We start from the raw sequence: 13,577 nt of genomic DNA, 5'->3' as shown, positions 1-13,577 counted from the left end.
TAAAATTAATTTTTTAATTTTCATGAATATATTGCATGAAAAGAAGATATTTTTTATTTATTTAAGTAATTTATTAATTTTTCATCAATATGTTGTAGGAAAAAGAAGGAATTTTTTTAAAGTAAAAAAGATTTGAGTATATTAAGTTTTATTATAAATAATAAAATTTTATTAATAAGTTAATCATTTAAAAAAATGATAATTACAAATCTCTATAGTTTGTCATTTTTTTATGATAAATTGGTACTAATAATAAATTTAAGGTAAATAATATTTATGAAAAAAAGAAGGAAAATAATATAATTAATATTTTTATAAGATAAAAGATAACAAAAATAATTTAATAAGAAATGACTTAACGAAAGAGAATAAAATAGTTTTTTTGGGATGTATTTGTACTCGTTGCAATAAATCAATAATTCGAACAAAATTTTAATTTTTACACTTTATCCTTATACTAATGACTTGACTACTACTCTCAAAAGTTAAATTGAGCAAGTCATGGGAGATCACATGTTCCAAATGTTAGGATGTTTCTACTGCTGGAATTACACGTGGCTCTCACTACTTCCTACCCTTGGTTTTGGTTATGAGAAGAAATTCACACAACATATCACTCGACGTTCAACCACTTAATGCTAATACAAAAATTATGGTAAAAATACAGTAGCATTTATATATCATTTGGTTATATATGTTACAATTTTTTAATCACATCCTAATGATTGTAAAATTATTATAAAATATTTATAAAATTGCAAATTTATTTTTTTTGCCAATATATCTTATTTTCTCACTTATAAAAAGGAAAAAAAAAAAACAGAACTTCTATTTTTAATCTCAATTATTAATGTATAGTTTTTATAGGCTACTCTCTATTTTTGTTTGAATTTACTATCATTCTATTGGTATCTCTTATCTCAACGGATAAAAAATTAAAAGGAAAAAACCAAAATAAAAAAGCTGTTTGTTTATTTTTTGGTAAGGTTTTATTTATTTATTTTATTTGTTTGAAAATAGAATGAAAGTAAATATTATAATGGTTAAAATAATATGCGGATAGACATGGAGACAAAGAAAGCAAACATGCTGGTAGATGCAAATAATTTTATATATATACACACATCTTTTGATAAAAAAAAAAAAAAGGTGGAAAATGGGAACACATCATATGAATTTTATGATAAAATTTCAAAAGTAAAAATTTGAAATATAAAGAATCAATCTTTTCCTCTATTTTCTTCATAATTTTCCAATTTTTTATTATAGGAATTTGGAAAATATGGAGAAAAACATCAATCTTTTATTTTTACAATTTTTCCTCTTTTATTTATTTTTTTCCTTAATTTTCCATTTTTTATTTTTTTTTAAAAAAAATTCTAACAAACATGAGAATTTATAGTCACCGAATAGGACCCAACTCCGTCTGCTAGATGTCCTACCTAAGCAGGTAGCAAAGACTCCCGAGAAGAATAACGAGAGAGAGAGAGAGATAAGTCGTTGGTTCACTTCGAAGATGAACGGCGGCCCATCTGGTTTCAGTACGTAATTTTATTAGAAATTGCAATTTCTTTTTTCTCTTTACTTTTACTCAGTTCTTGACGATATATATATATGTGTGTGTATGTATATCTATGCCTATACCAACAGGAGATCCTATACCTAATAATTCTCTCTTCTTCTTGTCTGTGTCCTAGACAATGCTCCCGTCACAAGAACATTTGTTATTGCGTGTGCCCTATTCACGATCATTTTTGGGATCCGAGGTCGTTCAAAAAATCTTGGGTTATCTTACCTGGTAGGTACTCTCTCTTTTTGGGCATCTTTTATTTTTAATTCATCCGTTAGCCCATTTTGTTTTTTCGTTTTTTTTTTTAATTTTTAAATTTACATTTCTACCTATTATTATTATTTTTTAATTTTTTATATGTATCTGCAAATGGACAGAGTTTTCTGTTCTTGGTATCGTTTCTAATACACCTGTATCTGTGGGGCAAGCTCGGACACATTGAATACACCCTATACATGATGTATTATCACAAATCTTTACTGAATGTGACATGGGGGATCTATAAATTTTTTAACATCATAAGAGGTTATTGACATTATGATTGGGAGCACCGAATTGGTGACTTGGATTTAGGGTTGAAGGAAGTTTAGTTTAAATTTTGTATTAAATTTTCTCCAATGCGCCCTGTTGGTGCTGCCAAATATAGCATGAGGGTTTTATGTTCTTGGTCTTTAGTGTATAGTTCGCAACACAGTACTGAATGAGTTTTGTGTTTGAGCAAAATCAAAATTCTGTAGGTCATTCATTTCATCTTTAATTGATCCTTTAATCTACTTTGTTTTTTTTTCTTGAATGCACATAAGTTAAACCTTTCTTGGAACCCTAAAGAATGTGGATTGAGGCTGTGAGAAAGAACAGGGCTGCCTTGTTTTTAAACAGTGAGATGGCTTTAGAAAGAGCCACTGGAGCCTGGAGGTGCCGGATCCATGTAACCCTATCCCAATTAGTTTGGAGCAAGACTTGTTGTTTAGTGTTGATTAATCCTGGCATATCTTTGCTTTAGTCATTGGTCATCAAAATATTTTGCCACCATAGAGGAGCACTTTATTGATGATAACTAGTTTCCACTTGCCTGTGTGATTGAAAATCTGTTTTGTGTCTTAAGATAGAGGAAGTTGAATCAAATTTGGAGCTCTGCTGCGTACTTGTTTTCTATATTAATTTTGTTATCAATATGAGCAATGATCTTGTCTTGTTACTCATTCATTGCTTTGATATGTAACTTCCGATTAAAACTTGTTGTGGATTGTCGCTGTTTTCTTTACATTTATAAATAGCATTTTGGATACTTAGAATAAACAAATAGCATTTTAGATGATGAATTATGACCTTCTAGGTATAGACTGGATACGAGTTTTGTCTTCTTTTGCAATGTTAGCTTCAATAAGTATTTTTTAAACCTATCTTGCTTAATTTTTCTTCTACTTCTCCTTTTATTTTTAATCATTGAAATCATGATATTATTGGCTTCAATGTCAGCGTCTTTGATCCATCATTTATGCCTCATTTGTTTCAGTTCCCACAGTTAAAATTGCTTTTTATTGGCATATTTTGTGGTTTCTCTGGTCAAGAATGGACTGGTTGGGTTTTTTCACTGGTGGAGTAGAATGGAGATTTGAACCACTGTAGAATTATTTTCCTAAATTTGTTATTCTTCTCTCTCTATTAAGTTTAAACTCATTTTACTTTTTGTGTGTTTGGGTGGGGAAGGGCTAGGGGCATGGTTTCCAGTGTTGTCAGTTCGATGGTTTATGAATTGCTTTTGGGGAAGTTAAGGAAATTTTGTATCATGTGGCTCTAATTTTGAGAAGTGTTATGCACCGATGGTTTTTAACATATATACGATAACTCACTTTTGGAAACATGTCTAATATGAAGAAGAATTATAAGGGCATAAAACTATTTTTCCCCCTAGCAGTCTCTTGATGAGTTGTGCCCGTTGACCTTTTGTCTAAAGAAGGTTCTATTTTTAATATGGCTGGTTCATGTTTTTTATGTTGCCTTACGAGAAGTGCATATAAGGAGGAAAACCAACAGTTCCTTGGGTTGCCAAATTTTGTTTCTGGGAATGGAAGTGTACAACATTTTGGAATTTGGATAGCATGGTTTAAATTACAATTTGGTAGGGTGCTTGCTAATTGTGGTGGGTTGCTAGACTTTAGTATGCTTAATCATATCTAAATATAAGTTTTAGTTGTGTAACCAATAGATTAGGAAAATGTTGGTAATGTGGTGCTCGTCAAAGTGAGAAGACTTTAAATCATATTGAGATTCTTGAACCATATATATTTGCGTTCATGTTTTGTTTGTGTTGATGTATCTGATATGTAGATTGCTTGTCAAATGACAATTCATGGTTTGCTTGTGTTTGAATTGTATAAAACAATATAGAAGGAACATTTGTCTCATTCTTTTTGCTCTTAATTACTGTTCCTTCACTTTGATGTATCTCTTGTAGGACAGGATGCACATGTTACTCTTGGCTACTTATGATTCATATACAATATGATTGTCCCTATCACAAATGTCTTGTACTAATTCTGAAGTCTATATATTTCTATTCAGGATGCAGCTTTTAGTTATTTAATTTTGTTTTTCTTGCAACAGAATATTTTCAAGAAGCTTAATATCTGGAAGCTAATAGTGTCAGTTTTTGCGTTTTCATCTACACCGGAGCTGATATTCGGACTATATTTGCTGTATTACTTTCGGGTATTTGAGAGACAGATAGGGTCTAATAAGTACTCGGTAAGTTATTCTTCATGCCAAACTACTCGTTCTACTTCCTTAATTTATTCAATTACATAGTTGAGAAAATTGATCATCAACACTTTGTTTCTAACTAAATTTAGAGGATATACTTTAAAATTTTTAATCTACCACTTCATGTACTGTCAGCATTCTGATGCAATTTCTTTAGGATGTATAGAAGTTATAGAACAGAAAAGAGGGTCTCCATGGTGCCTCAATTAGTCATTTATTTACTGCACTTGATTTGCTGCAAGTGGGAGATATCCTTGATAGATAATAGGAGAGGTTCCCTCTAAACACTTGTTTGTCCTTGAGGATCAATTTCCTTTCAAGAAGAGGAATTCGCTTTTTTCTTTCTTTTTTGAAAATATAAATTTGTTGAAAACGGGCAAGGGCAAGGGCAAGGGCAAGGGCAAGGGCAGGACCCTAATATTATTTTATGCCATGGACACGGAGTACCAAAGATTGTGACAGTGTTTGTCATTCGTTAATTTTTTATTTTTGTTTTAATCAATCAATTTTGAGAAGTTGACAATAATAAACTTCTACTTCCCGAGCCCACTTTAGTTTTGAACTTTTTTATTACCTGATTGATCATTCTGTTGGTGTGGGTAATTTAACTGCTAGATTGTTTTATCTACGAGACTTAGGACTGGTGAAGTGAATCTTTTGCCATAAATGATAGCATATTCTCTTTAAGAGGATGAAGTTTGGATTTTTGTTTATATAAGATTTGAATATTAATCAAATGTTGGTTAGTTACTATTTTTTAGGGCTGTTGTGGAAGGATCCTTACAGACAATTCTTGTGAAGTTAACCATTGTCAGCGAAATAGCCATTTTAATAAAATTTGTTATGTGACTTGGATGCTCGAATTGGTTTGACTATCCTTTTGATCCCATGCTTATAATTGGTTGATCAGTTCTCCTTTGACCCCCTGTGCTTATAATTGATTGACATCTTACGTTTCCTATTTGGAATTGGGTTGATATGACAAGTATCAAGCCATTTAATGTACCAGTTTAGTCATCTTGACAAAATTAAAAGTCAAAGCTCTTGTGGGTAGTGTTAGGATTTGATCTTGATCCCTGCTAACCCCTGCTGCCTTTCTTTCCGGGATGTATAATAGGTTGATAACTGAAGATCAGATTGTGTATCACATTGTTTTAATTTTCTGTAAATTTAAGTTTATATGAAGTCAAACAGGCACAATTGTTCTTATTTAAAAAGATTTTCCAACTTGATTAGTAATTCTAAATTCTCTATGGGCTGTTATTGATTTTACTCTGTTTAAAATTTTGTTTTCCTTTTATGTTAACCGTTCTACTTTATCTGGTTGCTTTTGCTTTTCCTGCAAAGAAATTTAACAGGAACAGTGTGTCTCTGGTAACAGTATTGAATGAGGTTCTCGTTGGTGTGAATGGTTGACGATCTCTATTGTATTTGTTAATACTCTCCCCTCAAAAATTTTTAACAAATGAGAGAATGATTCTTCTTTTTGCTTTGTCATGCATTTTAACTTTCCAAGATCTACCTTCTGTCTTGCAGGTGTTCATCTTGTTGTCTGTAATCATGTCTTTACTGTTTGAGTTCCTTGCCCTATCCTTTCTTAAAGGTATACAATGTTCATTACAGTTCCATATGATTTTCTTTTGGTATACAATCCATATAATTTGAATAATGAAATTACAATTGTAATATCATTAGTTCTTGGTCATGGAACGTGTTACAAATCACTTTAATAACCCACTTTTGGTTTTGTTAAATTAACCTGCCCTTCTGTAATATAATCTCACTTGCTTACCTCCTTCCATTATATATCTTGTACATGGGTTGCATTCACCCAGACCTAAATATTGTAATATTATTGGACTTGCATTCATGCAAAAAGGGGAGCAGATACAAAGAAAGTTCGTGTATAAAATTCTATGTTGTTAGCATCTATGTTTACCAGATAGGTTTTTCCCATGACTAGGGGCCTGTTTGATAATTCTTGTCAACAACTTTTATATATATATATATATATATATATATATATATTGATAAGTAATAAGTCTTGTCTACAACTGAAAGAAATTTAGTGGTTCTTCTTATGTGCGTTTTTTTAACACATAAGTGGCTACCACTTAATAAATTGTTAACTTAAAAAGATCTTAATTTTAAATCGGAGAGACTTGACTTGCCATTGAATGTTGAATAGGCTCAGTGAAAAGAATATTTAAATACCAACCCGAAATGAGATGTTAACCCTTAAAATTTTAATTCTAAGAATCAGTTCTTGAAGTTTTCTGTGTACCAGTTAAGCACTAAAATCTTAAGTATTTAATTTTCAGTATTTTTCAAACAGCTCCTTGGCCTTTTTATTTTTTTTTTCTTTCCCCGCCTGGCTCTCTTGAATATTATCTTTTTGCAGTACACTTCATTATTTCAGTATTCTTAAAATAATTTCTGTTTTACTAGGTGCTTTTGTGGTGCTATGACCAAATAGGTGGAATCTACTATTTATTTTTTAAAATTTCAAACTCAGTCTTCTTTATTTTACTTTTGCAGATCCCACCTCGAGTGTAATCACATCTGGCCCCTATGGACTTATATTTTCTTTATTTGTACCATTTTACCTCGACATTCCAGTTTCAACGCGGTTCCGTGTATTTGTCCTTCGCTTCTCTGACAAGTCTTTCATTTATTTAGCTGGTCTCCAGGTAATTCAAATTCTATTGCAGCCATAATTTATTTTGTTTGTTCATGGTATGTAAGCTTATCAAAATGTAAAATTTTTATTTGCATTGCCCTTCCCTATCCTTACTTTCCTTGCTCTCTTTCCATTTTAACTTGAGTTTCTATCTTGCAGCTTCTTCTATCATCCTGGAAAAGATCTATTTTACCGGGGATATGCGGCATTCTTGCTGGTTCCTTATATCGTTTAAATGTCTTTCATATCCGCAGGATGAAGGTTATGTCCTGTTCTGATAGTTGTTTTAAAATTCTCGTTTCTTTTTCCTTTTCTACTCTTAGATTTCAATGTCAGCGAAGTTACATGATAATTTAGTAATCCTTGTTGGTTGTTGAAGTATTCAACTTAAAATTATCTGATTCAGCTGACAGCATCCTCTGAGTAGTTGTACGATGTAGAGTTTACTAGTAAAGATAAAACAGAGAAGTGTGAGTTTAAATTAGCCCAGTCTAGTGTCTATATATGATCGCAACAATGTGGATTCTCTGTATGTCTCGGTGGATACATATGCATAGAGGGAACACATGTTACATCTTACGCTTCAGTTTCCAAATAGGCATCTCCACCTCTTTTAAGGATGCCTGTTCCTCTTTTCCAAATGCTCAGTTAAATGCAAATCAGAGCTACCTGTCACACAATTCTAACTCTTCTACCCACTGCGTCCTTTCCATCTATCTAGATTCTCATCGGTCTGAAAGATAGAAGGCCCCAAAGATTTGTTGCGAGTGGACATTTGATTGATGAGTGGCTCACTGACTTGTCATTCCTTTGGCACGGATAGAGCCAATTGATTATGATGTGACACTTTCTAACGATCGATTGTGAGGATCTTTCCAAAAACTTTTAACCAGCTGAAATAAAGCAACCTTAGTAGAGCTTAGCACACCAAACAGCCTTCGAAAGGAAATCAGGCTGGCTTTCCTTCTCAATGTTTGGAATATAACAAGCCAAAGGACATTAACGAGTATCCAACTCCCAATCATGTACAATTCTAACAAACTGGCACCCCAGATTACCACCCCTCGCTCTAATTCTGTAAAGCAATCACTCAATCAGCAACAAGAGCCTTGTTATCCACTGGTTCTTGGAAAGATTCTGCAATGCTTGCTTCATAGAGCGTTGATCACATCAAATGGTTACCAAAATTTGATTTTCCTCTCATTCTTATTTGGAAACTGTGTGCTTAGATGACCCCAAACCCCCCCCCCCCCCCCCCAAAGCCCAAAAAAAAAAATAATAAAAAAATTAATTATAATAATAATAATAATAATTTCTGAACGCCTTTTCATGACCCCATCTCACAGGAGATCCGAACGTGTCATATGCCAACCATCCTCCTTCACAACCATTCTCTCCTTTGATATATATCCACAACCACTTTTCCAGCAAAGTGATTTAATAAGTTAAAATATTTGATTCCCAACCCTCTTATCTCTGAAAAACACACTGATTCAACTCTTCCCCTGTACTTTCCAAAGAAATCTTTTTAAAACTTATCCATCATTTCCTGGCCAAACTGGACATAATACTCTTTATAAGAGTAGGTCTGCTTCCATTCAGTAGGTAATGTCTCTTCCAGGCTTCCAGCTTACCGATCTCCTCTTAAAGTGCCACGCCACTGAGCCTTAAACTGCCTTTAACATTACTGAAAGATCCAAAGGGTAACCCCAGATAGGCGCTTGGGAACTTTCCAACCTTGCACTTTATATGGTCGCCAAATGACCCAGCTCCTCCCTCTCTCCGAAAGAGTGACTGCTGACGTAGCTCGGTTATTTCTCAAATTTGATGTTGCTTAGCAGCACAGAAGCAACGTCTCACATATCTCAGCTGCTTCTCTTCCCCACAAAATAACATCTGTGAACAAATGACAAACTGAAAAAGAAGTTCCTTCATCAATTGAATGTCTCTACTAGTCTACATGATTGCTTTTTTTTTTTTTCCTGATTCACTTATCTAGATATCTTGCAAATATTGGAGAGGAATTAAATTTAGGATCACGTGAGAGAGATAAACATCTTCATAGATAGAGTTTTTCTATGCCAATATATGAAGCCTGGTTCTTGCTTCCAGCTTGGTCTCTAGTCTGTATCCTTCTTTATTAACCTAAAAAAATGTTTAATACATAGACAAATAGTAAAATGTATTTAAAGAACCTAGCTAGATAACTCTTCCCACAGTTTATATAGAGTAATTTATCTCAAAAAAAATTCTCATCCAAACTCTCTGTATATTCTTCATTATATTAGAGGTAAGAGCTTTTTTCCTTTTCATTTTGATCTAATTTATATTTACGATCTGTACAGTAATTATACCGTGATTGCCGCATTGCAATTGCAATCTTGTGTGCTTGTTTAACCAGTAAATTTAAATTAGGTGTTTTATAATGTCAATTTAATGCTTTTAAATTTATTCTTGAAATGTATTTGTTGTTTTATGTAGTCATTAATTTTTCTTCTCCTGTTACCACCGGGCCTCTAGCCCAGATGTATGATCTTTCCTCCCCCAAGAAACACACTCACACCCCCACATGCCCCTATGGGGACTTGAACCCTTAACCTTCTACTTTGGAAGGTGAGGAAGCGCCACTAGGCTACACAACCTTTGGTCGAAAGGGGAAGGTTGAGAGTTAGAGTCCCACTAAGGAGTAAGGACATATTGTGGATATTAGGTGTGTGTGTTTGCTTTAACTTCCAAACAAATAATTTTTTTTAAAAAATAATAATAATAATAATAATAATTTTGAGTAGGTCCAAATTTTTTATCACGTCAACTTTATTCCTCTTGCCGTTGTTAGAGCTTAGTATATGCATCTTGGAATTATGCAACTATGTTTTCCCTTTTCAGTTTCCGGAGTTCATTACTTCATACTTTTCACGGCTTTCTTGGCCGTCCACTGGGAGTACATCACCTGCGGCACAAAGTAGAAATGTTCTGAGAAATGTACCATCCTACCCAGGTCGCCAAGTCGAGGCAAGTATATTTCCTGTTGTCCTTTGTTATATGGATATAGTTATTTATGCGCACTCTCTCTTTCTTCCACCAGTTTTTGTTCTAGGGTTGACTGAATCCAATTGCAAAACCCAACATGCATGCGAGAAAATGGCATCTAGAATGCTTACAATAGTCCTATAACCCAAAGGTTAGGCATAATGCCACATGTGTATTTGGACAAAGAGTGATGTGGTCCACATTAAGGTTAATACTACCAAAAAAGGAAGACCAAATATAATATAGCAGAACATGTTTCATGTGGGTGACTGGAAATAATTAGGGGAAGATTTTGTTGAGTTGAGTTGGGTGCTTGAAAAAAGAGGGTTGGTGATTGTTGTTTAACATTTTTTTTAACTATATACACTCACAGGTAGAAATAAATGTGTATTATAAGCGTAGTTGTGGTCAAGTACCAGCAAATGAAAGTGCAGGATCCTAGTCTTGGAAAGTGGATGGTTGTCTAACGAGGCAAGGACATGACTTTCAGGAGGGGTGTTTGGTGTCATGCGTCTCTTTCAGCTGCCTCGTCTCGATATGATCATGTGTGATTCCCCCTAGTTTAGCATTCCAGACTTGGTTAAAATAATTCAGTTACCTGATTAAGTTGGAAGTTATATAATTTGAACCCAGTTCGCTTCTGTTGTTGGAAACTAAACAGTAATGTTGCCACGATGAATTGTTTAGGTAAAATAATGCACTAAAAGAATAAATGGTGAATTCATAACATCGACCATGATGTCTGAATAATTTGTGAGTTATTCTGTCAGCAATGAAGTATAGTTCTCTTGCATCACAAAGAAATTTATACTTCTCAATTTTTTGAGAAGTCAATTTCATTTTGACAGCTGACTACTGCATGAAATTTGTGTGGACTTGTACGTCCTACTGTTTTGAGTTATTTGTCCTACCTGTCGATGCCTGTTAGGCTGTTAAATCTAAAACATAAATTTTTTGCCTGGATTTGCTCCATATGTTTAAAGTTAAAATGTTTGTACAAATAAACATTTCTTTTAGTGAAGTAGATTCCTTTCTGGCTATATGTAATGTTTCTTAGGTATGGCCAATTGAATTCTGTATGTAAGTTCATGCTCATTTGAACAATTTCTTTTCGAGAATTTAATTGTTAGGTTGGGGATCCAACCTGAACTGTGTTTCATTGATATTGGCATTTATCATAATGATTGAAGAAACCAAAAAGTTGGTGACAGGTAAAACAGAATGGGGTTATCAACTGAGGATGAAACAAATCTTTGGTTCACGTGTACAGTAGTTGTCATTGTCATGTATCTAACATGGAGGAAATGACTCCAATGCAGATCAGTGAAATGGATCAACTTTTGAAGGGCCTGTTACTTGTATTGGATTTATTATTGCTTCTCTCTCTCTCTCTGCTATGCTTTTCTATCGGTAACTGACATGTTTTTGGTGAATGACGCATGGGGTTTCAAACCATGAAAAGGGCAATCGAGTTGAGTTAAAACAATATCTAGCATCTTAGGTGTTGGAATGCTAGTCTGCATAGTCCTGGGCTTTTTGTGTCTTTTTTTCTTGGAGGGGGGGTGGACATTGCTTGGTACAAGGTAAACACCCAGCTTCTTGTCACAACGTGAAAAACTTCGATTTGTGTTTGAGGGCAGCGGCTCTCTGTGTGAATAAAGCCACAACTCAGGTTAGTAAAATGCCGACCTTCCTAGCACCAGAAATTGAGGAACCACACTGGTTAATGGCCAACATTTTATTTTTCTTTTGGTGGTGAGAATAGAATTTTAGGATCACTAAATCTCAATTCTGGGTCCCTGAACAGCTTATTAAATCTCTATTGGACAACACACAATTTTAATGCAAATTGCTAAAAATTTCATTTGCTATTGAGCTATCCTGCCCATTACGGTTGAGTGGTCATTTTCTGAGTGGACCAAGTCGGGGAAACTCTAGAAAATTATTTTTTGCCTCACCGCTTAACTGCGTACATCTGACCCTCTCCAGACCCTGTAATGGTGGGAGCCTCGTGCATTGAGCTAGCCCTTTTTTGCTGGAAAATTTCTGCCTATCAATTTGAAGTCAATTGTGACATTACAAGTGTTTTAAGACCGAGTTGGAAAGCTTTAGCTGAGTCAGGTGGCGTTCAGAATACAGGCTTGGCTTTTACTGTTTCGAAAGCTAATAAAATTGCTCTTTGTTTAGGGAGCGTTAAAAAGTTTCCTAACAAATACCAAGTCAGGATTTCATGAACATCCTTTTCATTCATGCATGCAATTGAATCTTGCGTTTGAGATATAGATCTTCTTTAACATTTCTGCTTTGATATCATTTAAAATATTGATGGCGATAGCAATTATTCTGTCCACTTTACCATTACATCTGAAAGCACTTAATTTCCTTGCTTGATTTCAGGGAAACTACCCTGCTCCCATATCTTCTACCACAGAGCCACCAGAGGACTCTGTTTCTACGCTAGTATCAATGGGTTTTGACAGAAACTCTGCCAGACAAGCACTTATGCAGGCTAGAAATGACATCAATACAGCTACTAACATCCTTCTTGAACAGCAATCACACTAGTGGAAATTTTGATTTGAAGATGAAACCTGGATTTGGAACAGAGACTAGACCTACCAGTGCGTGATGGAAGAAATTTGCCTTTTTCTATACTGGAACAATCTGGTGCTCCAAGAAACTCGTTGACGCAGTCATGGTAATCTTCTTCGGGGTTTACTTCTCTGTTTTTTTTTTGGTCCCCAATTATTTGAGATGGTAGATATCAGTGATAAATGTGCTGACATGTTTGAGGAATTGTTTCCCGTGTCCCCTAAAACAGAGCTGCTCATGCACTTTGGATGTCATGCTTCAAAAGCAGGGCTTATTTTTAGTTGGGGAGATGTAATTTGATTGAAAAACTATGATTTAGGAACGAATGCTGTCAAGAAGAGTGGTAAATATAATTGAGAACAAAGAACATCTTTTGAATATATAGTGGATCTTATGATAGGTTTGACAATGGCATTTTCTTAATTGTTTTTGACTTATTTTGGGAAGATAATTGCTGACTCTATTTTACCGTGAAACTTATTTACCATTTTGTAAAGGATTATGTTTAATATCCAGGTCATTTTGGGCAGCAGCAACGAAGAGTGCAGAATACTCGTTGTATGTAATTGATGGGCTATAGCAGCAAGGTGTTAAGTGTTTTTAATAATTAATCAAGCGCGATTTTGTTGTAAGTTGCGTTTTTTATGCAGCTTTGAACTAGTAACTACTATCAACCTCGGGGAAAAAAGAAAAAGAAAAAGAAAAAAGGTTGTGAAGTGGGTTTTCTTTTTTCGGTTCTCTCTTACTAAGATATACTGTTCAAGTTCAAGTTTTCTCTTTACGGGAAACAATTTCGCAAGGTCTACTGTTCAAGTTCAATGTATATGTCATAAAATAACGACACTTTCAATCGTGGAAGAGGTTCATACAAAGTAGGATTGTCCAATAACTCCAACTCACTGAACCAAGAAAAAATGGACTATGATTTACTTAACAATGACA

The 13,577-nt window shown here is 34.1% G+C and overlaps 1 protein-coding gene across 4 annotated transcripts; it reads left to right on the top strand.

Moving 5' to 3' along the window:
• The first annotated feature begins 1,405 nt into the window (after nucleotides 1-1,405).
• Nucleotides 1,406-13,478, top strand: LOC132290358 (rhomboid-like protein 20). 4 transcript variants are annotated; one of them, XR_009475361.1, is made up of 9 exons: nucleotides 1,406-1,541; nucleotides 1,698-1,798; nucleotides 4,178-4,318; nucleotides 5,870-5,936; nucleotides 6,872-7,023; nucleotides 7,173-7,274; nucleotides 9,900-10,025; nucleotides 12,441-12,741; nucleotides 13,152-13,478. XR_009475361.1 is itself a non-coding variant. In XM_059790085.1 (8 exons), exons 1-8 carry the CDS (start codon nucleotides 1,517-1,519, stop codon nucleotides 12,606-12,608), a joined length of 882 nt encoding a protein of 293 aa, XP_059646068.1. In that variant the 5' UTR covers nucleotides 1,406-1,516; the 3' UTR covers nucleotides 12,609-13,044. The 4 variants fall into 4 exon arrangements, 2 of the variants coding, with proteins under 2 accessions (XP_059646068.1, XP_059646069.1); XR_009475355.1 differs by lacking the exon at nucleotides 13,152-13,478 and adding an exon at nucleotides 12,865-13,044; XM_059790085.1 differs by lacking the exon at nucleotides 13,152-13,478 and having other exon boundaries at nucleotides 12,441-13,044.
• Nucleotides 13,479-13,577: the final 99 nt, after the last annotated feature.

The sequence above is a fragment of the Cornus florida genome, unplaced genomic scaffold (assembly GCF_030987335.1).
Source record: "Cornus florida cultivar Cherokee Brave unplaced genomic scaffold, ASM3098733v1 CherokeeBrave_3.0.0_Hap2_Chr02, whole genome shotgun sequence".
NCBI classification, from domain to species: Eukaryota; Viridiplantae; Streptophyta; class Magnoliopsida; order Cornales; family Cornaceae; genus Cornus; species Cornus florida.
This window is presented reverse-complemented; position numbering and strand designations above follow the sequence as displayed.